The 25,724-nt window shown below is 46.8% G+C and overlaps 1 protein-coding gene across 4 annotated transcripts in view; it reads right to left on the minus strand.

Moving 5' to 3' along the window:
- RNF220 (ring finger protein 220) overlaps positions 1 to 25,724 on the minus strand; it is a 327,682-nt gene that overhangs the window by 55,264 nt on the left and 246,694 nt on the right. For 2 of the 4 annotated variants that reach the window (XM_034778229.1, XM_034778231.1), the window contains 3 exons: positions 17,371 to 17,413; positions 7,066 to 7,187; positions 5,908 to 6,040 (listed from right to left, as the gene is read on the minus strand). In XM_034778229.1, the coding sequence (XP_034634120.1) occupies positions 5,908 to 6,040; positions 7,066 to 7,187; positions 17,371 to 17,413 (298 nt within the window). Of the gene's footprint in view, positions 1 to 5,907; positions 6,041 to 7,065; positions 7,188 to 17,370; positions 17,414 to 17,680; positions 17,881 to 25,724 lie in introns of those variants that run through there. The other 2 variants (XM_034778232.1, XM_034778230.1) reach the window with 2 other exon arrangements.

Here is a 25,724-nt window from a genome sequence, read left to right on the forward strand (position 1 = left end):
GCGTGCTGATTGTAACACCTAACAATCACGTCACCGTTACCTTCTCCTGGGCTTCGGTTTGTTTTTTCCACTTGTTGTTTCTGGACATGCGCTCAGCTCTCTGGGGCAGGGATGGCCTTTATTCCATGTGTGCCCAGTGTCTAATGCAATGGGACCGGATTGGGATCCCCAGGCACTACAATACTAGTAATGTACAAGCTACAGAGGAGTCCGATTCACAACGACAGCCTCTCCAATCACAGATGAGACAATTCCCAGTCAGGTTTTACAGAGTGCAAGAGCTCTGGCCCAGGAAACGGCACAGACAATATGAATATCCGAAGACACTACAGCTAAGTACTCAGCTTCTAGACAGAAAAGCCGTGCAGGCCAGCACTAGGGGGGTTCAGTCACACTTGCTTTTTGGTATTTTCTGCAAAAAGCAGAAAAATCTGGAATAGGAACACAAGATTGGCCATTCTGGGTCAAACCAATGGTCCATCTAGCCCAGTCTCCTGTCTTCCAAAAGTGGCCGTCAGCTGCCCCAGAGGGAATGAACAGAACAGGGCAGTTATCGAGTGATCCATCCCCTGTTGTCCAGTCCCAGCTTCCGGCAGTCAGAGGTTTAGGGACACCCGGGGCATGGTTTTGCATCCCAGACCTTCTTGGCTAATAGCCACTGATGGACCTGTCGTCCATGAACTTATCTAATACCTTTTTTGAACCCCATTATAGTTTTGCCCTTCACAACATCCCGTGGCAACGAGCTCCCTAGGCTGGCTGACTGCACTGGGTGAAGTAGTACTTGCTTTTATTTTAAACCTGCTGCCTATTAATTTCATTGGGTGACCCCTGCCTTGGGTTACGTAAAGGAGTACATAACATTTCCCTAGTCAACTTTCTCCACACCGGTCATGATTCTAGAGCTCTGTCATATCCTCTCTTAGTCTCTCTCTTTCCAAAGCTGAACAGTCCCAGTCTTTTTAAACTCTCCTCATATGAGAGTGCCATGCCTGTAGTCGTTTTCGTTCCCCTTCTCTGCACCTTCCCCAATTCTAAGGTGCCTTTTGGGAGATGGGGCGAGCAGTATTCAAGGTGCGGGCGTACCATGGATTACGATACATTCGGTCTTGTCTCTCCCTTTCCTAATGGTTCCTAACATTCAATAGCTTTTTTGGCTGCCGCTGCGCTGATCTTTTCAGAGAATTATCCACGATGACTCCCAGGATCTCTTTCTTGAAAGGTAGGAGCTAATTTAGACTCCATCATTTTGTATAAATAGTTGGGATTATGTTTTCCAGTGCACATTACTTGACATTTACCAACACTGAATTTAATCTGCCATTTTGTTGCCGTGTCACCCAGTTTTGTGCGAGTCATTTGTAACTCTTTCCAGTCAGTTCTGGTCTTAACTATCTTTCTTGAGTAATTTTATCCCATGTGCAAATTTTGCCACCTCACTGTTCACCCCATTTTCCAGATCATTTATGAATACATTGAACAGCACAGGTCCCAGTACAGATCCCTGGGGGCCCCTCACTATTTACCTCTCTCCATTGTGAAAATAGACGGCTTATTCCTATCCTTTGTTTCTTATCTATTAATCGGTTACTGTTCTATACTATACACCTCTACCCCAATATAACGCGGTCGTGGGGAACCAAAAATCCCTACCGCATTATAGCTGAAACCCCGTTATATCGGGGTAGGAGCAGCAGGGCTCCGGTGGTGATTTAAAGAGCTCCGGGCTACGGCCGCTGCGGGGAGCCCGGGCCCTTTAAATCGCCAGCAGAGCCCCGCTGCCGCAGCCCTGGAGTAGGGGTGCCAGGGCTCCGGCGGTGATTTAAAGGCCCTGGGCCCCCTGCAGCAGCTGGAGCCCCGGGCCCTTTAAATCGCCGACGAGCCCCGCTGCCGCAGCCCCAGGGTAGCGGCAGCAGGGCTCCGGCGGTGATTTAAAGGGCCCGGGGCTCCCAGCAGCAGCTGGAGCCCCGGACCCTTTAAAGTGCCGCCGGAGCCCCGCTGCTACCGCGCTATACGTGAACTCGTGTTATATCGGGTCGCGTTATAGCAGGGTAAAGGTGTAGTTTCAACCAATTTGCCTGGTACTGAAGTTAGGCTTACCGGCTTGTAATTGCCAGGATTGTCTCTGGAGCCTTTTTTAAAAACACACGTTACCTGAGCTACCCTCCAGTCATCTGGTACAGAGGCTGATTTAGGTGATAGTAGTTCTGCAATTTCATATTTGAGTTTCTTCAGAACTCTTGGGTGAATCCCATCTAGCCCTGGTGACTTATTACTTTTTAATTTATCAGTTTGTTCCAAACCCTCCTCTACTAACACCTCATCTGGGACAGTTCCTCAGATATGTCACCTAAAAAGAATGGCTCGGATGTGGGGATCTCCCTATCCTCTGCAGTGATGGCTGATGCAAATAATTCATTTAGCTTCTCTGCAATGGCCTTGTCTTCCTTGACTGCTCCATTAGCACCTCGATCATCCAGTGGCCCCACTGACTATTTACCAGGATTCCTGCTTCTGATGTACTCAGACAATTTCTTTGCTTTTATATTTTTGTCCTTAGCTAGTTACTCTTCAAATTCTTTCTTGGCCTGCCTTATTATACTTTTACACTTGACTTGCCAGCGTTTATGCTCCTGTACGTCTGAAGGGCGTGATCACTGATGTGATTTTTGTACATTCTGACCAAAAAAACTAATTAAAGGCTACGAATTGTTCCCAGTTTGGGGACAGTATTGCAATACTGCCTGCTAGATCTGAGCTGGAACTGCGCAATAAACGCTGGCCACAGTCTCCTATCCCCCCGGGCTGTGACATCTCCTCAGAGCAACACACACGATTAAAAGGGAAATTGATGAGACACATGGACATCTATTCTCCCTCCAGTTTTATGCATTTCTCCATGTCATCTCTCTAGACACTAGCGACATCCATGTAGCCTAGCAAGGTCTGTTTGGCATTAAAAAGGCCTTTGATTTCCACATCACTGCTCCTTCTCAGCCAAGGGAATTGGGCCAACTATGGGGTCTGGAGTGGGAAGGGTTAATAATGGTACCACCAATTCTGCATGAAGCAGTTTTTATCATTGCAGGGCATCTCCAAAATGCTGCACCACACTGCTGGAATACAAATGAAGAGCCCTTTGTCCCAGAAAGGAGGAGTCAACGTTGATACAGGGAGAGGAAAAGGTGAGTTGCATTTAGTTCCCCTGAAACCACACAGAGCAGGTCTATCAAAGGAAGCCTCTGCACCCTGGCAGTCAGAGGGGCTTGGGGCCCAGACAGGGGGGAAAGGCTTACTTCACCTGGTACCTGTTTCAGACTAAGAAAAACACACACGCCCCTTCCAAATTCAGGGACTGGTCCAAGCCAGGAGTTCCCAATGCCTAAAACAGGGATATCCAGCTGGCAGGCTGCAGGCGTGTTCTGGGGAAGCCTATGCAGAATTCTAGGGATTCTAGGCAGAGAATTGGTGGTAAAACATTCCCCCGCTGAGCGGAGAACACATCTCCCTAAGGGAGTGGCCCACTGGTGCTTGGCTTGCCCTGACTAGTACACGCAGCGAAAGCGGAGCACTTTTCATGAGAGACGTGCAGAGAAGACAGACCCTAGGTGGGAACTGCTGAGTCCAATGAGAGAGGGAGTATGTTCCGTTGTAGGGATCCCCTCCCCTCTTTGACTGGGGAATTCTTTCAGCCATGAAAGAACAGAGGTTTCTCCTTCTCCAAGTGCAGAGAGAGGAGACATCAGATTGGAAAGCCTCTTGTACTCAGCCTGGCCTTTCGGTAAGAACTAGATCGGTCTGATGGCTGGCCGGACTATCAGGGAAACGGAGTCCACAATCGAGAAGTCCATTGGTGACTGTGATCCTGTGAAATATTCCCAGCTTGATTCCCCCCACCTCATCTAGTGACAATCCCCCAGCCACCTTCTGCGCTCTTTTACCAACCAGCATTCGCCACCCCCCTCTAAGACGTGGCGAGGTTCTCCAGAGAGCAGAAGGAAACCCTGCATTCACTCGGAGGATGAACTGCAACATGGGACGTTACGATTATATCGGTGTTGGATACTTGTGTTTGGAAACGTCCATGCACGCTAGGAGCAGCCCTCTACAGGGATAAGAGCATGGCCCTCATTGCCGCGATAAGTTGGCTAACCTCTAACCAATTCACACAATGGAGCTATTGCATTTTCAAGACCCCTGTGCAGCTGACCCCTTTAAAAAGAGAACAATGAGCAAGGACCCTGCATGTTCATGAAGTTTAATCATATGGGCTGTAGAGCTCTCTCCCGACCTGCAGCGTCATTTGAAATACTGTCCCCGCGACTGGGGTGGGACTGAAAGGTTAATACAACACTCCAGTTAATTAGCTAGAAAGGACTGGGAATATTATCGGAGTGAGGTGACCCAGCGATAGCGTCAGGGCCGAGCGACAGAGTCTACCCTGCTCACCAGAAGAGCCCATAGGAGCCGGAGCGGTTGAAGAGGAGAGGTCACACACGCACAGAGGGGCAGGAAATAGGGCAGACTGGTCATTGTTCATTTAACGTAAGATGATAATCAATACTGTAGCACTGATTGGACCACAGGAACAGACCAGCATTCCGTGCCCCATACTACCAATGCCAATAGTTATGTTAATGAACAAAGTCTAACAGTCTGCACCACATCTCTAGAGCATCATGTGTAGGCCTGCAAGTAAGCAGATGAAGCTGTGGGTTTGCAACAATCATTTCCAGGAGTCAGGAGCGCGCAGCATTGCCTTCGCTAGAAACACCGAGAAGCTGCCCCATGTTCCGGAGCATCTGCTCCCCTATTCCAGAGTTACAACTGAATTCCAGAGGAAGGCAAGAGTAGCTCAGGAGTGCCGGGGCATCACTTAACAGCCAGCAGGTGCTTGGGCATGCAAGTCTGACTCGTTCCCTTGGGAGTCTCTCCCCTTGAGACATTTTAAATTAAAATCCAAGCTGACGTCTGAAGAGATAGCATCCCCTCCTCTTTATCGAATGGCCAGAGCCGGCATTTCTGCTCTCATTAGGGCTGTGTGTGAGAGACTCTCTCCTTCGCGCTGGCAGTTCACACCAGAGAAGAGTTTAGTAAATCCTGCTGTTGGAGGCCAAAGGGCTGAGTGTAAGAAAGGGCCAGGTTCCCAGCTACAATTACATTCACCAGTAAAGCTCACACGAGGTCAAATTTTGCTATAACTCTCTCTCTCCTCTGTAACTGGTTTCCCTGTCACTGGGGAAGGAACAGAAGGAGGAGGGAAAATAAAATGTGTTTGTCTGGGAGCCCTGAGGGCCTGCAGCGCTGGAGGTACACAGCAGGTTGCTGGATTCTCATTTATCAACCTTAAAAGGGATGGAGTGATAAATGCATAACCGGCCCTTTAATATTTTATGCAGGTGTTAAAGCGACTCCGCTGTCACCTTCAATACATCACCAGCAGCTGATAAACCAGCTTTCGTCACTCCAGGCTGGGAATTTTTACAATTTCATTTCTCTCTCCCCCCCACCCTTCAAATACAGCCATGTATTTCTTAATGTGTGCAAACAAGGAATTGATTCCTTCCCAAATGATCTCCCCTCTACCTGCTCCCAATCTCTCCCCCTATGCGGCTACGTTTCCTGAATACTAAGTAAAGCAATTCTTCTGTATTTAAGATCAGTACAAAATGTTACCCTTATTTTCCCAGGTGTGGTAAGATCTGAAATCACTCCTGTGTAGTGCTGGCAAAACTTGAAGTTCCCACCCATCTTGAAAGGCAACCCTGTGGATGTTTACGCAGCTTGAACCCCTCCCCCTGAAGAGAAGTGACTGACTCAACACTCTTTTTTAAAAGCACAGCAGAACTGTCCTCTCTGCATCTCAGATGTGCCTCAAGTCAGGGCCCCCCGAAACGCCACCCGTACCTCGGAATCCCCCCTCCAGGAGGGTGGTGGCACGTATCCTCTTCTGCCCACACCACTCGTATTCCTCAAAGCGATTGCCATTCTCGTTCTCGATGTCCACGGAGTCGTCCTCGGTCATGCACGAGCCTTCTCTCTGTGCCGGGCAGAGGGTGCAGAGAATAAGACACCCTAAATTCCCTTGGGGGTCAGGACTGCTCCCACTGGAGCTATATCAGGAGTGAGTAGCAGCATCTGCTTCCCCACAACGAGCCTGATCCTGAGAGTCAGTGGGAGCTGAGAGCGCTCAGGACCTCTTAGGATCAAGAAAATGAGCAGCAGTGGTCCCATTTTATACAGGGACGCTTAAGCTTTAGTTCCCAGGACAATCCTGGCATGTGTCCAAATGCAACCTGTCTGGCACCATCCCAGCTCGTGAGCTGCTGCCCAGGAACTGAAGCCAGCAGCTCCCCTGGTCCAGGGGCATAGGGTGGCTCCCTCAGCAGGGCCAGAAGCGGAAGGATTTCTCCGGACACCTGGCTCAGGAAGGCTGGTCAGAAACCAGTTCTTTTAAACCACGCTTCACTTGGGATGTTCTTGCTGGGTGTTTGACTGGCGGAAACAGGAAACTACAGAAAGCCCAAAGCGCCCACTCTCCCCCTTGCAGCACGTCTGCGGAATTTACCCCTCAGTCGCTGGGAAGGCTAACGAAGAGACAGGGCTTACAGTCCCACGGGAAGGTGGCAGAGGAGTTTTTAGAGCCCCTAACTCCTGGTGTGCAATGCTCAAGTGGCATTTTTAACAAATCCATTTTAAAAGGGCAACATCAAACTGGCTGTTAAAGCAGAGAACAGAAAAGAAGAACTCTTGCTGTGCTAGGCAGGAATCTTAACACATTACACAAGGCTTCAGATGGCCAAAGACCTGCAGAGTTTGGTCTATTAAGCTGGAGTTCATTAACAGGGCTTGGGGGACAAGAAAAAACAAAGCTTCTCGCATGAGGCAGGCAGGAACCTATATGGAGCAGTCTTCCAGGCATGAGGTGACTGCAGCTCCCAGCCAGCGCACCCTATGCCCTGGCCTTTAACCCAGCAGGGTTGGTTTCTGCCCTGGGTGGGAAGGGCAACTGCAGAGAGAGTAGGGAGAAGAGAATGGCAGCAGAAGGTCCCACTGCGCCTCTACCTTTGCAAGGCATTGTTCCACATGTCTACTCATCTCCTCCTCGGATCCTGACAGAGGCCGGCTGCAGAGGGGACATACCTGCCCTTCGTCTTGCTTCCTCCGTTTCATTTTCCCAATCCGAGCTGCATGGAGAGACCGGGGAGAGAAGAAAAACACATCACCTTTATAATTGCCAGAGCGAGCCTCTCTCACCTGCCTGCTCCCCCAACAATAAACTCCTTCGCAGAGGCTGTGTGGACACAGGAACACGGATTCACTGACTTTAAGACCAGAAGGGACGATTGTGATCACTCAGCCTGACTTCCTGAATAGCACAGAGCAAAGAATTTCTTCCCACACTTCCTGCATCAAGCCCATATCCAGGAGCTGAGCTAGGGCATGTTTTTTAGAAAGACATCCAGACTTGATGGAACGACTATGTGATGGAGAATCCACCATGCCCCTAGTTCTTCCAGTGGCGATCACCCTGACTTATGTGAGAGAATTAAAGCACTGGAGGGTCACATCAGAAACCGGGTATACAGAAGTTGTGTGAGTAGCCTGCTACGTATAGATAACAGCATGGAAAAAACAAGGGAGTGAGGGTGACGGGTAAAATAGACAATGCTGCACAGACAGATAAAACGGAGGAAAAAAACAACAGGAGAATACCTAGGCTGAAGTAGTAAGCCACGTAGATAACAATATGAGTGAAGAAATGTGTGATCAAGACGTGCCAAGAAAATGTAACCCATTCAGGAAAAGGAGTGCTGTGTGACAATGGGGCATGTATACAGCACAGAATACATCAAATACGGAGAAGGGTGATAAGTGATCAGTTAGGTAACATGAGGACGGCGTATATGTGATGGTAAGTATATGAAACATAAGAGTATAAAAGAATGTGGACTATTGAGCACAGATGGAGAAATGCAGGACCTCCACACGATTGGACCAGCATGCACCTGATGATGACAGCAACATTCTACCAGTGTCCCAAGATGGAGTAACTGATCACTGCCCTATCCTGCTCTGCTTTACTTATGCTTGATTGCGGTGGGGACAGTATCCCCAAAATTCTTTTAATAAAGCTTTAAAACTGATTAATTTAATAACTGGGTATGGACTGTGCTTTTTGCCCAACAGTTACAAATTCACACCTTGTTTTCTAGCCTGGACTATCCGGTGATTGGACCTTGTTCTGCCTTTATTCTGATGGATCGAAGAGCCCTCTGCTATCAGAAATTTCCTCTTCATGTAGGTACTTGCTCAGAACCCTGCAAGACTTGAGGTTTAGTTGCCTGAGGTGTCCTGCTTAAGTTACACAACAGTCACTTTCAACATCTCACGATCCCATGCATGCCTGAATAGTCCCTTCCTAGAATGTCAGATACAGGTAGGTGCCACATATGCAGGGTAGGCAGGTTGGTTTGGAATGAAAGAAAGGTATTCTGCATCCCAGGATAGGGCTTTTACTCTCCCTGGTTCTTAATCTGATTTGCATTTGTGTTATTTTTATTTAAAGTACATCCAAGCCACGTAGTGAAAACTTGGAAGCTGCGCTGTGCACACAAGAGAGCAATCTGGGTAAAAGACACAGAGTCCTGCTGATTAGGAAAAGCAGCTGAGAGAGGCTGTTACTTAATCCAATCTCTGGTTAATTTGAGCCATCGTTAAACGTGATCAAAACATCTGGAACCAAATCATTTGCATTAAAAAGAACTTCTGTCCTTTATTATGATGGCTTTAGGCAGGTATTACTGGATAACTCAATCACTGGCTGGAGAAAAGTCTCTGTTTAATTAACAAGGAAGGTCAAAATTCTGAACACGAGACAAGTAAGAGCCTAAGGAAAGCCCATGTGGTAATGAGAGATGACACCACTGAAAAGTTGTGCTAGTCAGAGATTGGTATTGACATTGTAAGCAATACCACGTGCTCCGAAAGCGGCGATGTTCATGCCAGCGTCTGGATGGATAGCAATATCAAAGCGAGAAGGGGAAGGTGCTGTTGAACTAGCTAGGTGATGGACAACAAACCAGGGAGACAACAGACCTAGAATTGTCACCCATCCAGTGTATCCATCTCACAGAATGAGCTAAACTAAGCTAGCCGCACTGGGGACGTAAGATTCCTGATCGTTCTAGTAGGGCTTTCTTGGTTTGCCTGGACAAACTCACCCCTATATCTGGGTGCCCGACTTACAGAGCTCTGGGCCAGAAATACTCACTGCACTCCATGTGTTAGGACAGAATCAAGAGTCCCTCAAACCTGTTCCCTGGGAAAAATTTCTTCTCAAAGATACTCTCCTTGCTCTGCTAGAGATTAGGAGCAGTAGTTGCCTTTGCACAGAGTACCATATAGCAGCCTGGAAATGACAATGGAAGGCCTCCAGGGACCAGATCCTGTTTACAACGAGGATGTTCCCTAAGCTAATACACACTGGTTTCAGCAAACATCTAAAATCCATCCACCCTTGCCTGCTCCAGAATTCTATCCATCTGCTACAGTGGGGTTGGAGTCCAACGAGAGACTGCTGAGCTGGAATTGATATGCAAACTAGACACAATCAACTCCAGTTTGAATAAGGATTGGGAATGGCTGAGCCATTACAAACATTGAATCTATCTCCCCTTGTAAGTATCCTCACACTTCTTATCAACCTGTCTGTACTGGGCTAGCTTGATTATCACTTCAAAAGTTTTTTTTCTCTTAATTAATTGGCCTCTCAGAGTTGGTAAGACAACTCCCACCTGTTTATGCTCTCTGTATGTGTGTATATATATCTCCTCAATATATGTTCCATTCTATATGCATCCGAAGAAGTGGGCTGTAGTCCACGAAAGCTTATGCTCTAATAAATTTGTTAGTCTCTAAGGTGCAACAAGTACTCCTGTTCTTCTAAACCAGATGTTTCACTCACTGTTATCACCTCCTTCCTCCCAAGGGAAACTAGTATTTTAAAGTCAGCTTTGCCCAGAGAAGTAACTCCAATAAGGCACCACAGGGCCTTATTTATGATCTCAATAAGTCCACATCAACTCTGCTCCATTCTTAAATAAAGCAGAGTTTTTTCTAACTGCCTGCTAAGCAAACTCCACCTGGGGTCTGAGAGTCAAGCGGGGCACACTCTAGCTCACACTTCATCACCCGTTAGAGCGATTTTTGCAATCCTGGTTAGATTTTTTGGGATGATATTCCATGCAGATTAGAATCCAGCTGCCTCTCCCATAGCTCTGCAGAGGCAAAACAGTTAACAGGGATAGAAAGAAATAGCATGAACTTAGTATAGTCAGAAGATGTGGCTACACATGCAGATTAGTTAAGGGAAAAGATAATCAGCAGTCATATATAAAGAAATCCACTCCAATGAGATCCCCAGATCTCAAAGCACTGTGTACATACTGGTGTCATTCCTCTCTCCCATCCACCTTCACTTCTTTAAAAACAGTAGGGAAACGGAGGTACAGAAGAGTTAAAAGCAGCCTTGCGAGTTTCCCTTTGCCCAATCACCCTAGGGAAACAAACCTGTTTGCTGGGCACGTTAAAAGTTATTAAATATCTTTTTGTTTTTCCCCATTGCCACCATTATCCAACCCAGGCACTAACAATATACCTAACAGGCAGGCAGGCAGTTTGTGTGTCTGGGCTGGTAAATTAACCCAGCCTCGCAAAGCGGTCAAGAGACAGTGACTTGGAGCAGGTGGAGTCAGCATCGAGATTGGGAATTGAATCCAGGTCTCTCTCAGCACCATACTAAATCCAACAGACTGCACCCACCCCAGTCTTCCTCACTCCCTAGCAGAGACAAGCGCTCTTTTCCTTTACATTATAGTGCCAGGAGTGAAACAGCCACTAGAGGAAAGAGGTGTTGAAACCAAATTCCTCTGCCATTTCCATTCTGTGGTCATTAGCAGCGGCGTGGTGCTGTTGGAAGAGAACAGTGCCCCTGGTGAGGGTTGAGAGCAAAAGGGAATGCTGCATCCTAGAAAGCACATACCAGGCAGCATTTCCTATACACGCCACGGAGCTCAGCTATCACTTCCAATCAGCGCAGAAGGGCCAGAGCGGCCCCAAAGGCAGGGGGTGATTGTGGAGCTGTCCCGAAGGGGAACGGCTCAAAAGAACACTCAAGTGAGACCACAGTATTGTTAATTAGTGCTGATAGATGCGATCATTTCTAATTAGCTCACTAATCCCTCTCCCCTGTGCTCCTGTCGCAAGAGCAAAAAGGGGGGCCGGAGTTTTTTCCTGTCCTTAAGCCAGTAAGATAAAAGCACCGAAATCCTGCAGTAAGCAAAAGGAGAATGGAGGATTTCACTCGAGAGCCCGAGTGCTATCAAGAAGGTGTGTTCTAGACAAGAAGCGGCCTCATTTCAATCTCTGATTGAACAAACCCTCTCCAGTTATTATTCAAGACTTCTGCCAAGAAGTGAGGAGTTCACCAATTTTTATTAGTATTAATAATTATTATTAGGCCGTTAGAGGGCTTTTCAGCACCATGGTGGCCTCAATTTTAACTGATGTGCTTGATCAGTGTTACCCCAGACTGTACCACACGTGCTCTCACCTGTGCAGCGCCAAATAACCGCTTGGTTTGCCCTTTCACGGCAGCCGTAAGTGGCACCTCAGTACTGCCACTCTTGCAAGGGAGCCAACAGACACATCCAGGAGCAGAGACAAGGGCCCGTCATTCTCAGGTGGACTAGGATTGCCCAGCTGCTGGGCTGGGAGCCTGTCCCAAGACGACAATTCCTTCCCAGAAGTGAGAGCGCGTCAGTAGTTTGGGGGTTAACAGGCCACAGCACACGGGCAACCAAGTGGAATAGTGAAGGAACTGAAGCCTCAGCCCTCTGCTAGACAGGGGGCGAGGTCAGGCCTTTGGATCAGCACCCAGAGGCAACACAGGCAGGTGAAGTTGCTTTTCTCTTCTGCTACTGGTCGCCCTGGACTGGCCCAGCTGAGATGCTGCTGCCAGTGTGGAAGGGAGAACCAAAGACCACTGCTTGCTAGTATCCGCTCTGGGCACAGATAGAGACATCTGGCAGAGTGCTGGATTCAAAACTGCCGTTGCTATTATTGCTCAGTTCATGCCCTCCCACGTGTACGGCGGACCCCCACCCACTTCAAGCTACTAGAGCAAGCCCTCCGGCACCTCTTGCACCTTGGCTATCAATGGTAGTGAGGGATGCTGGGCAGGTGAATTGCCACCTTTCTGTAACAGGGTCTCCCAGATCAGTGGCTGCTCCCCTCCTGGCCTAAACATTCCTAGTCACTTCTGATCACATCTCCCACAAAGCATCTCAGCTGGAGGGTGAAGTGAGTGACCTGGTTTTACTTTTCACTACCACCTTTGTAAGATCCTCAGTATCAGAGAACCTCCTGTAACCAGGGGTGGGTGTGGTTATTATATCTATTTATCTATATGCCCAGCATATATATCACATCATCGACATATATTTATCACACCACATACATTAATAAGCATTAACTATACAATATCAATATAACATTATATTGTATATATATTTCTACCAGTTACATGACCTGAAGTGGCCTATGTCTTTCTATAGCTTGTTCACTTATGCTAAATACCCCATAACACTTTGCAAAGCTGATGCCAGCTTTGGCATTAGAAAACAGAAAAGTTGTCAAAGGCAAAATACATTAACCTTCTGCGCCGATACAAGCTGGGGAGGGGCTTTCATAGACCAGCACCTGGAATGCTAGTATCCAAAATAAAGATGAGGAAGATACAGAACAAGTAGTTAAGGAACCCAGATGAACTGGTGGGTTGGATTTTAGTGATGCGTCAAGAGTTTTGTAACTTGTAGAATTATTCTATAAATACTACCAGCTGAAACGTGTAACTTTGGGAGCAAACCTGCCTGAGGTTAATCTAACAATGCTGCATGAGATAGCTTCCCAGAAGCTGGTATGGTATTGAACCTTTCTTCCTGTACTCTACTATTACTGACTTTTAGCAATAAACCCGAGGATCCTGGTTATTTGGTTTCTTGTATATGTTCCATAACGAATCGAAGAGCAGTCCAGCAATTGAGTACAGAATTTATCCACAACCAGGGGAAGATCTAGCCTACCTGAGAAGCCAAAGGGACGAGCACCACATAAAACACTAAAATACAAAGGGCCAAAAAAGATCAATGGTACTTGGGCAGTCTGGCGGTTCACTGAGTGCAGCCCCAATTAGCGGCAGTTACTTAGGACACACTGCTACAGCCTGAACAAACGAAGGACAGATACTGTCTATATTCTCTCCTTTACTTTCATTGGGCTGTCATTTTTTGCCCTAACTATGGAAGCAAGAACTGCTAATGGCAGCTTCAGTCCTGCAACAGACACTGTTCAGTGGCGTGCCATGCAGGCGCAGAAGACCATGCACACAAAGCCCAACTGACTTCAACAGGCATCCACCAGCACAGAGTCAAGAACAGGTTTTGGGTCAGTGTCAGCACAGGACTCAGCCAGACTCTCAGACTTACCTGGGAGAGGGAGCTGTAAACGAGACACCTTTTACAGCTATACTGAGGCTTTTACAAAGATCACAGAATCAGAGGGTTGGAAAGGTCCCCAAGAGGTCATCTAGTTGAGCCCCCGGAACTGAGGCAAGACCAAGTAAACCTAGACCAGTCCTGACAGGTGTTTGTCCAACCTTAAACACCTCAAATGATAGGGATTCCATAACCTCCTCTGGAAGCCTATACCTATCCCTATAACTAGGAAGGTTTTCCTAATATCTAATCTTAATCTCTCTTATTGCAGATAAAACCCATTATTTCTTGTCCTATCTTCATGTTCAATAGCAGTAAAAAAACAAAAACACATTTAAAATATGTTGGTGTATTAGCTGGCACCAGGGCTGGAAACACTTTGGTGAGACTCTCAGAACCTTCTGGGGCCCAGAGCAGACATTGGGAAGAAAGCTTGATCCAGGAGAACATGGACAGCAACGGTACTGGTAAAGCCAGCTCAAGAACAGGAGAGCGCAAGAGAATGGAGAGTTCTCTAGATGGTCAGAATTTAAACTGTTTGGGATCTTGTATACATTCTGAAGGACGCATAATCCCATCTCCAAAAAGTGTGCACAAGACCCTCCCGAACAACACAACACGAGTTTATCACAGGTGAAAGGTGCTGAACTAATGCACAAAAACCAACTGGAAACTTTAGTACAGAATGTAGATTTCCACTTGGTGTCTCCCACATGAAGCATATTAAAGTTGGGTTCCGGAATCTGCATCAGCTTCCATCCTGCTTGCAATTCAAAGGGTTTGACCTATAGAACTAAACTTCTGGACTATCAGGAGTTTTAGGTTAGGCCCCAATCTACTCTAACTGTAAACCCTATCATAATTTCATCAGGGATCAACTATGTTGCTACCAGGTCTATAGCTGCAGTCTAGGTTTACCCCTAGAAGCCATGTTTCTCTCTTGTTACTCTTCTGTGACAGCTGATATTGATAACAGACTGATTAAAGAGCAATAAGTCACCAGAACCGGATATGTATCGAAGAGTTCTGAAGGATGTAGGAATGAGATGTCTGAGCCGTTAACAGAAATAAATGTTAATTAAAACCAGCTACTATGCTGGAGGACAGCAAATCTTTTATTCCTCTCTGTAAGAGAAAGCCACTATAGATGATCCTGCAATTAGATCAGTGAGTCTTACCTCAGCACCAAGGTACAAACTGGTTGCAATAACAATTACAAATAATTTTAAAACATCTAGATGAATAGGGATAATAGGGACACATTTGTACGGTTTCTGCAAAGGAAACATCGGACTCTCTAATCTATTAGAATTCTTTGAAGTGTCATCAAAATGCTGGAGAAAGGAAAACCAGATGACAATATATTTGGATTTTCAAAAATCTTCTCACCAAGTCCCACATAAGAAGCTAATAAGGAAACTAACTTGGAGTTTGAATGCTAAATTGTCATATGGTGAGAAGTTATGTTCTCTTATGGATTAGAAATTGGCCAAGAGATGGAAATCAAAGATTAATACATGGTAAATGTTCAACATGTTTAAAGGTTCTCTATTAGGACTAGTGTTTAGATATGTATTCATCAATTATCTGGAAAAGGGAATGAATTGTAAGATGGTAAAATATCACAAAAACATTTATTAATACAAGAGAAGACTGAGCAACTCTAGAGAGAAAGATGATAGCAGGTGACATTCAGTGTTGACAAATGCAAGGTAATGCACAGTGGAAGGAATAAACTGAAATACTCATGTGCACAGCTGGGTTCTAAGCTAACCAACTACTTGGAAAAAGGACCTAGGCATCACTGTAAACCTCTGCTCAATCCCCAGCAAAGGTTAAAGCAAACAATATTAGGATGTATAAAAAATGACTAGGATGTACCAAAATTATAATACCAATATATAAATCAACAGGACACCCTCACGTGGAATACTGTGTTCAGTTCTAGTCACCATGCCCCAAAAAGGATATAGCAGAAATAAAGGAGATTCAGAAAAAAAGTGACAAAAATGATCCACAAGTCTAACAACCCCATTTTAAATGATCAGCCCAAGTTAATATAATCAGCCAGTAGCAGAGCCCACTAGAATTTAAGAGCTTCAGGTTCCTTATCCTATACTTAGGAAATACTGCAGCCCTACCTTGGGCAAAATCCTGGCTCTACTGAAGTCAACAGCATAATTCTTGTTTTGTCAGTAGTCTTTTGCTAGAGATAATGTCATCATAACCACATAGCTTGGTTCAAAAATTTTGAGTACTTATAAGATGCAAAATTTAGGGGTGTTAAAATATCTCTCTTAGCAAAAATTTCCAATGCTTATTCTCAGTCCAAAGGTGATTCGTGCGGCAAGAAGGGTTGATGGAATTCCATCTGAGATTCCCATGCATGGGAAAGAAGTCTTTTCCATCACTGAACACTTATCAGATTTATTTTTTGTACTGAATTTTTTTTTAAATGTTCATGCTTCTTGCCCTGGATTCAGTTGACAATGAGAGCAAGCGCACAGGACTTTTTTTTTTTTTTTTTTTTTTTTTTTTTTTAAAGACTCTGGGTTTAGAAATAAAAGTTTTAAGATTTTGAGATTTTGCTTAACACACTTTTCATTTCTTTAGCACAATGCTAAAGTCCAATACTCCAGATTATACATATACACTAGTACCCAAAATAGAGTTTCAGTTAGGATCTTCTGTTATTTTGTTTAAATCCTCTATTTGCTTAGAAGCAGCACAAGGAAATTCAGTGCAAGAACTATATCAATGCAGCTTTGTGGGTGTATTTTTGAACCATCAAAAGTCAGGAAATTCCAAGTTAAAAATCTCCCAGGAACTGTAAATTGGCTACATCGTTTATATTTAAGCAAGTTTAATAGTAAACATCAATATAAAATTAGACATTCAAATATTGCTATGTGAATAGTAACTTTTGAATTTTCTGATCTTAGTGAGTTCAAAGTTTCACCATGAGGTTGTATTGAATTGGCTTTGGTTGAATTAAACAGAACAAAGAATGTTCTACTGACTTATTTTCATGCACTGAGATGGAAATTTCTGTCATTTAAAGAAAATAAATGATCGAAATATTTGATTTTTAAATGTAAAATGTTTTTCACTAAATAAAAATATTTATTATTTTCCAAAACACACTCAGAAGTACAATGAAACGGGTGGATCAACATCGCTAGGGGGTCGAGGGGAGGAAATCAGAGAATCTGTATAGACACCATAGACTCAAGTACAATGAAAATTGCTAGTATAAACGTTTATTGTTAAGGCCTTGACCCTGAAATGTGGACCATACAGCTACAGCGCCCATCTGCATTCATCATAATGCAGGACTGGGACCTAAGTGACATGTCATAACTAAGATCCTAAACCTGGAAGATGTTCTATGCATGCAGACTATAGAAGAACTTGTAGGAGTGCAGCCTAAGTGATATACCCCAGGATTAAATGCTACTTTCAATTATTCACAAAGCAAATACATAAAAATATATAGAAACGACTTAGTGCTCAGCAAAAGTCAGATTACTGTTCAGACCTGCATTTCTTCATCGTGATAATGGAGTTAAAGGAATCAGAAATTATTCTGTATCCTCTGGTTTTTAGGGAGAGGGGTGGGAGGAAAGTAACAGGGCTGTAAAGCTGGCACCATTTGACTGAGGGAGGTGATAGAAACACAGTTTTTAAAGGGCAGGGTGAAAGGAACCAATTCATGCTTCAAAGTAACACGGAGGGAGAGAGGAAAAAAGGACAGGTTGAAAGGCCCTGCCTGTGCCGGTGAAAGACACAGGTGCCCCGTCCCCGCTGCACTCACCATTCAGCCTGGTCTGCCTGTTCGCTCTCACTCTCAGGAAGGTCTGCAAAGGGAACAAGAGCAGAGCAGTGTCAGGGCCCGGCTGGGGAGGAAGCGGGGCAGTGCCCCCATCCAGGGGCGACCCGCGGCCTTAGCCCACCTCAGTGGCCGGGGAGGGGGAAGGAGAGGGAAGGCCAAGGACAGCGCCCCCCCCCGCAAGGGGAAAGAGCCCCCCTGTTTGGGTCACTCCCCCCCCCATGTAAACACCCTGCTCGCTCCCCGCCTCCGCAGCCCCGATGTAAACAAACCCGCCCGCAGGCCCCGCACCCACCTCCTCCCGGCCCCCGCCGCAGGGCCCCCTCCTCCCGCTCTGCATAGCCGCAGGCGCCGCGGCCGGCACGCGGCGGGGCGGGGATCCGGGCCCCGGAGCGGAGCCCCCCGGGCGGCCGGGGGATGCCGGTGGATGTAGCGCGGCCCAGCCGGCGCCTCCGCTCAGCTCCCAGCGGCCGCCGCCATGTTGGGCCCGGTCATGTGACCCGCCGCCGAGCGGGGTGAAAGTTCACGAGGGAACGGGGAGGGGGTTCCCATAGCAACCGGCAGGCGGCGGAAGGCCGGCCAGGGGGGCTAGGGGCTGCTGCACCCCCCACGCCCCCCAACTGGGGGTGCAGCCCCGGAGCGGGGCCCCCTCAGACTGGCCCCCCCAGCCGTGCAAAGTCCTGCCGGCCCCTCCCTGCCCAGATCACGAGTTCTGTCTGCAGGCTCCCCGGGGCCATGCTCTCCAGCCTCCCCCCTCCCACCGGGCCAGAAACCTGCTCCAGTCCCATGGAGCGGCCTGGCGCTGGGAGCTGGGGCCCCACGGAAACCACCAGTCAAAGGGCACATGCCCTGCACACCCTTACAGTGCTGCTACCTCTCCCCCGCCGGCCCGGCACAGAGACGTGCCCGCTGCGTATTATTAAATCTAGTCATAGGGCCCAGAACTTGGATGCGTCCGGAAACCCGCAGAGAGCCACACCTCGATTCATAGATTCTAGGACTGGACCTCGAGAGGCCATCGAGTCCAGTCCCCTGCCCCCATGGCAGGACCAAATACCATCTAGACCATCCCTGATAGACATTTATCTAACCTGCTCTTAAATATCTCCAGAGATGGAGATTCCACAACCTCCCTAGGCAATTTATTCCAGTGTTTAACCACCCTGACAGTTAGGAACTTTTTCCTAATGTCCAACCTAGACCTCCCTTGCTGCAGTTTAAACCCATTGCTTCTTGTTCTATCCTTAGAGGCTAAGGTGAACAGAGCCCTATTCCAGCAAACCACGCACGCAGAACATGTATTTCAGTCAGCTGGCACTTAGGCTCTACTCCAGCCGAATAATTTCACCAACTAGGTCCTTTGCAATTAATAAAATGGTTATTATTCTGATTCCTTGCTTTTAAGTCACAATTAATGGTTGCAGAAAAGACTAGTGCAAACAGCAACAGAGGGTCCTGTGGCACCTTTGAGACTAACAGAAGTATTGGGAGCATAAGCTTTCGTGGGTAAGAACCTCACTTGCATCTGAAGAAGTGAGGTTCTTACCCACGAAAGCTTATGCTCCCAATACTTCTGTTAGTCTCAAAGGTGCCACAGGACCCTCTGTTGCTTTTTACAGATTCAGACTAACACGGCTCCCCCTCTGATACTAGTGCAAACAGGTGTTCTCTATTCCGCTGTGTAAGGCCCTGATCCTGAAAACACTTCTATACATCATTAACTTTACTCACAGGAGTACTCCTGTTAAAGTCAGTAGGAAGACTTGTATGCTTAAAGTTAAGTAAAGTGAAAGTGTTTGCAGGATCAAGACCTAAATTGCTGAAGGGATGCTGAAAAAAAACAGGTTAACCAATGCAAGAAAACCCCTTTTAAATCTTTAAGACCCTCCAAATGTTCTCCTAAAACCCAGTTTTTTTGAATTGCTGGAATATAATGGAATCTCCCCCACTGTGTTGCCAATGCACCCACTATAATAGTGGGAGAGTAGCAACGTTTTGTAGCATTTTTAAATACACTATACAGTAAGCTGGAGCTGGGATACAGGATAAGATGGCAGGTCAATACACTGCAGAGTGTCTAAAGAGTCCTGAAATAATTGACCCTTTGTATATCTTTCCTCCTTACTCACAAATAGGAAGGGGAAAAAATAAAAGGAAACATTTGGCGTTCAACTGAAGTTTATTTTCATGTTTGTATGTAGAGCAGTTTTATGCCAGTAACCCCAGTACAGACAGGTAAGAGAGGTGAACATACCCTGAATTCCAATTCCATTAGCATTTACGCCCATGCTATCTCACTGAAGTCAATGGGGTTGGGGCAGTGTAACAGAGATACAGAAGTGGGATCAGCCTAGATTTGTGTGGGAGGAGTTTTTTCAACCCCCTTTCAGATTTCTACCCTCTATGGCAGCCACCAACCATCCTAAGCAATGGAGGCCTTACTTGTTCTGTTCTGATTAATGAGATGACCAACAAATGACATAAGAATGTCTCTTGAGTGTGGCTGCACCCACCACAAACTGCAAAGTGAATGAAATTCTCTCTAGTTCATAGATTGGAAGACACTGGTTTGGGAGGTAAAACAGCTGTAAAATGTATATTATTGCGTTTTTGAAAAAGGGTAATTCTTGCTTCAAGCAAAGCCTGAGCTGCCAGATTCATTCTAGTACAGTAAGCCTCCTGCGGGTGTGTTTTATTGGTGTCTTGTTAGAAGCTTTATCCATATTATCTGATGCACACAGGTCGTCGGTGGAATCTCTCTGAGCGACTAACGCCAGAACCCAGAGCATCACAAGTAGCTAATATTTGTCCTTCTGTGTATAGAAACCTCTAACACAACTTGGAGTTTAGTGGGCACCAAAGGGAATTCATTCACACTCTATCATTCAAACACACATCTGCCAGGAGGGTTTATGTGTTATCCTTGAGTAGGGAGAGAGAAGACCATGGCCTATAAAAACTAGACAGGTTGGACCGATGGAGCTGGGGAGAGGAAAGTGGAAACGAGGCTCTGCAATAATAATACAGGATTCCTTGATCTCTTTGTCAGAGGCCATCAAAGCAATATTGGTAGTTGTGGCTGTTGGAACATCAAAAGGGCTGTTAGACTATCAAAGCCGCTCATATGAAGGCAGAGGGAGTTTGGCTTTTTAGAGTTTTTAATGCAGATGCACCCCACTCAGATGCCAGCCCATTTTGCTCTGTTTGGGGCTTTACTCTCCAAATCCCTGGGTTAGTATATTAGGACCTGGACCCGTGAAGTGCTGAGCACCACGTGTTAAGCATTCTCAAACGATCACTGATCTCAAAGGGATCTGGGGTCACTGTGGCCCAGACCCTCAAAAGTAGTTAGATTCCTAACTTCCATTGAAATCAGGAACCTAATATCTTGGAGGTGTTAAGCCTCAGTGATGAACAGGATCAGGCCCCTAGCTGGTTTGTGTGTGAGAGAGATGCCAACAAAAACATTAACTGGCACATTTCCATCCATCTGTCAAGGCAGATATACAGACATGTAACTACCCCCTATTGAAATGCACAGGGTTAGACATAAGGGGCACAGATTAAAAATCCTATTTGAAAGCAATATTTCTTTCCCTGAGTTGCTAACAACACCTCAGATTACTAAAACCCAAACAACTGCAATCATCTGATTTCATTTTCTGCTTTTTTCTCCTTTTCTTTTTTGCATTGTGCTCAACTTGGACACTCCAAACTGACTCCTCAGTTTCCTTCCTCCTTCTAGTCAGTTTCACCTGGCGGCTCTGGTAGACTAGCCAAAGGCTGCAATATGTGGGTTACCAATGAAGCTGTGGAAGGCGTCAACCTAAACAAAATCTGCTGCCTACCCCAATCCTTTAACTTCACAAAAACAGTCATATTAGCGTTTCTAAAAACAACTGCCCTTTGTTTGTTTGTTTAAACCTAACCTCCATTTTGTGCCTACTTTATGCTACATTTCTGTCTTTCATTTTTCTACCTTATTTTTTGTTATATTTTGCCACATAAATGCTTAGGGAGAGTTAGCAACTTAGCTTCAATCTTGCATGGTGCTAACCGCTAAAGCTTGCTGCAGTTTTTCTCTGGGATTTGCAAGGCAGTGGCCATGTTTTCACAGCACACTCAGTTACCAAATCAGAGTTGCTGATTCTTGTTTCTACATCTTTATTGAATTAAGCTACAGCCTGTTTCTGGGTAGACGCTCACGCTTGCGGTTCAAATAGCAGAGAGAGGTGAGGCTTTGCTGGACAAGGATTTCAGCCACGCATTTTTACTTACTTCACGTATTATTCAGCCACAAATATTCCACAGCAGGCTTACCTAACCCATTCAGGGTGTTCTCGCCCCCCAGAGAAGGCACCTGACATGTTATCCTTAAGACAAGAGGAGCGTTTCACTCTAGAGGTTTTTTTTTCTTTTTGTTATTCTCCCTTGGCAATGCTGGTAGATAGATACTAGCAAGGAAACTGACATGGCCTGATACCTACTCGCTATGCAGGCAAAACTCCCGTTGAATTCAGTGGTAGGGGGATTTGAGTGCAAAAAGGGAATTGGATTGGGCCCAAAGCAAATGAACAGGGCTGAAATGCCTGTGACAGTGGAAGGAATGAGACAGCTGGGAAGAGATTTGGAGCCGCGATCATCATCTCAAGTCATGCATGAACCTTCCCTCTCAGGGGCAGCAACACAAAGCTTCTTCCTTCATCTGCCCATGCTTCTCATCTGACCGCTCCCTTTATCTCCTTCATTCACTCCCAGCTTTGCACCATCTTTCACACCTTCTCCCTACCCAACTGCTGTGCTTGGAAAAGCCTCCTGGCTTGTGCTTGCTGCTCTCCCCTCCTCCAGAAAACACCCAGAGAGCCACTTGTTCACAGAAGCATTCTATCTAGAAAGACCTCACATCACTGTATGGCCACGTCCTGTACTATACCAGCTTGCAACATCATGGTCAAGCCAAAGGTCCTGCACCAAGCTCCAATCAATGGGCTTGGCACAGGGGGATTCTGTGCTGGGCAGTGTTTGGGGCCAAATCCAGTCCTCAGACCTTGCAGCCACTCCGTAGCCACTAGCGCCTTTGCGGCTGCTCTCCCCGGGCATGTCTTCACTAGCAACGTTAAAGCGCTCCCAGCACTGGTTCACTGCCTACACTGCCACTTTACAGCGCTGAAACTTGCAGTGCGCAGGGGGGTGTTTTTTCACACCCCTGAGTGAGAAAGTTGCAGCGCTGTAAAGTGGCAGTGTAGACAAGGCCCCACTCAACAGAGGAGAGTGCATGAAAGGCAGGGTGGTGTGTCTGGGAGTGTATGTGTGAGAGGAGCTGAGAGTGAATTTCCTGAGGACTGTTTATCCTTGGGTTCTCCATGCATGATCTCCCCAAGGTAAAGCCTTTCCCAGATATGCAATCCTAGAATCAACAACTTTCTTTGACGCAAACTTGTTCCCTTTTAGTTCAAGTTCCAATGAACTGCATTCAGAGTTAGTCTATTTTCCTGTCTTGGTTTGGCTGGGGCATCAGCTCAGAGGAGGGATATTTTTAATAGTTATGGGCCAAACCTTAATCTTAAATCCAAACCCTTTAGCTTTCCAGGGTGATTCAGGTTTGGATTTGGTTCTGGGCCCATTTTCCAGGTCAGATGCTGCTGAAATCTCACAAGAGAATAGCTGATCCCACAAGATTTGCATGGCAGAAATTGTGCGCAATCATCTGATGATTAGGATCATTTGCTGAGCGCCGACGTTCTCAGCACTGCATGAAACACAAGAGGAGACTGCTCCTGCCCCAAGGAGCTTAGAGTCTAAAAGTTCTCATGAGATTTCCACCATTTGGAGCCAGGGCCGGCTCTAGGATTTTGCCGCCCAAAGCAAAAACAATTTTGCCCCCCCCCCCGTTCTTTAATTACCCCCCCCGGCCCCGCCTCAACTCCGCCCCTTCCCCAAATCCCCAGCCCTGCCTCCTCCCCCCAGGCTCTCAAGCCTAGGAGGGAGGGAGGGAGGGAGGGGGAGAAGCGGCGCCGCGCCGCGGCCACTCGGAGTCTGCCCCCCATCCCAGGTTTGAGAGCCTGGGAGTCAGGGGGAGACTCCGAGTGGCCGCAGCGCGGATGCCGCTTCTCCCCCTCCCTCCCAGGCTCTCAAGTCAACTGTTTCGCGCGCCGTGGCAGCAGCAGCAGAGGTGAGCTAGGGTGGCCGGGGCACATTTTTAGGGGCGGCATTCTGGCGCCGGCCATGCCGCCCCTAAAAATGTGCAGCCCCAAGCACCAGCTTGTTTTGCTGGTGCCTAGAGCCGGCCCTGTTTGGAGCCAAAACCCTATGAGTTTTCAGTACCTTGAACCTGAACCTTTGAACCCAGCCTCCCTAAACCAGCTTCAGATCCAACCACTGCCTCAGTGGCCCATCTCTAGTCTGTGGTAACGGCTCTCTCTCCAGGCAGAATGAGAGGATACTTATGGTTACTCCTAAGGTAGGCTTCTCATCTATGCGCCAGGTAGGATCCTGACATGTTCTGTCTGCCAAAGGCCAGCAGCTCAGTGGCTGTAGGCTGAGGCTATGGCTGTATCAAGGAGCACGAAGGAAGGTCTCAGACAACACCAGGGCCCCAATTCAGTGGTGTCACAAAGATGATGCAAGTTACACACTGCTTGGCAAATGGATGTAAGAAGGAAAGCAAGGCAACCTGCACTGACTGGCCATTCAGTGGGGACCAAATTCAGCTTGTGGCAAAAGAGGGTACACCTTACATTCACATCAATAGATGTGCCTGTTTACGCTAATGCTGGATTTGGCCCTGTGTGGCTGAGGGGAGGAAGAAGGGAGCACGGTTTGAACCTCTTTATCACTCTCATGTTAGTTGCTTTACCAGCTGCACTCCCGTTCAGTGTGTAAGTCACGCTCGTTCTTCACACCCACTGAATGCCAAACTGGTTCAAGTGACACCACCTTGCCGCTTACTCCTGGTTTCTGATCTGCTTACACCTGCCGTGGATTGCACCTTACCATTGTATCCCGGCTGAACTTGATCCACGGACTCTCATGGGAACTGCATTTGCTTCCTTCAGATTCTGTCTGGAAGAACTGGGTCCTCCATGGAAGTAATCAGCTCAACCTTCCCCCCAATATTTCTTTAACCTTCCTATTCCCAAATCTCCATCTCCACTAAACATTTGCTTGTCGAAAGGACCAGAGGGCTATTAAGGCCAAACCTTAGGAATTCACCTCTGAAAATCCATAGAGCAGAAGTCTGTGCTCCAGCATTTTACTAATACATGGTATATTCTCTATTACATCGTAAATAACGCAAGGAACTTGCAATGCAAAATTACTAGCACTGCAGCTCTAAGAAACACGTATCATCCCAGCACACAGCCGCACATGAAGAGCTCAGTTCTGCAGCCCTTCAAATCACTGGGAGATTTTTCTGCACAAGGGCCGGTAGATCAGGCTTCACCACTCTTGGACTCCTGCGCATTTACTTGTTAATGCAGAGGGGCCAATTCTCATTTACACAAAGGATTGACACCGCTCTGGCATCCACTGGAAGGTCCCTTGACGCTGCCAGAGTGGCATGCTGCAGTGCAAATGAAAATCAGGCCCCGAGGTCTTTTCTCCCTGCAGCGCAGAGTTATAATTCCCATTATGCATTTGCATTAAGGGGCTGCAACCCCTCATAAAACACACTCACAAACTTCACATGTGGCAGGCAAGCTAGACTCAGCACATGGAGGAGGGGTACAATGTGAATCCTTGTACTGACGGACAGGAGAATAAAAAATTATCTTGACAAATTTCATAGAGCCTAAAACTTCTGAGACGCTGAGAGCGTAGGGTGCCCCTCATCCCCTAGGACCAAGTTGATATATCACAAAAAGGACCACTGAGAAAATTTCATCCAAGCTCTGTTTGAAAGTTCACTATTTATTTTAATAGAAAGAAGTATTGTGACAGGAGAGAGGGCAGCATATTTTGGTTTCTCGTTCATACCCAGGGCCTACTTCTTGGCTGCATGGCTCCATGCACCGTTGCTTTCACCCAGCAAAGGGGGTAAAAAGTTCTGCTAAATCAGAATGGAATTGTCTGACACTCCCTTTGCACTGGTGTACGTGAGTCAGGGCGATGGGGCGTCAGGCTCACATTTGATAATAGATATGGAACATGTGACTGCATTGGGCGGGATGCAGGGTATGTTGGTCTGAGTTTGAGATGGGCCTTCAAGAAGTGACGGGCAGAATGGTAGCCAATGAATATTAAATGATAAATAATAATAATTTGCACAGTCATGATGTGTGCATGCCTTGGGCCCTGATCCTAAGACAGATTCCTGCATGATGCTTCGTTCAGTGGGG

This window comes from Trachemys scripta, chromosome 8 (genome assembly GCF_013100865.1).
Source record: "Trachemys scripta elegans isolate TJP31775 chromosome 8, CAS_Tse_1.0, whole genome shotgun sequence".
Lineage (NCBI taxonomy): Eukaryota > Metazoa > Chordata > Testudines > Emydidae > Trachemys > Trachemys scripta.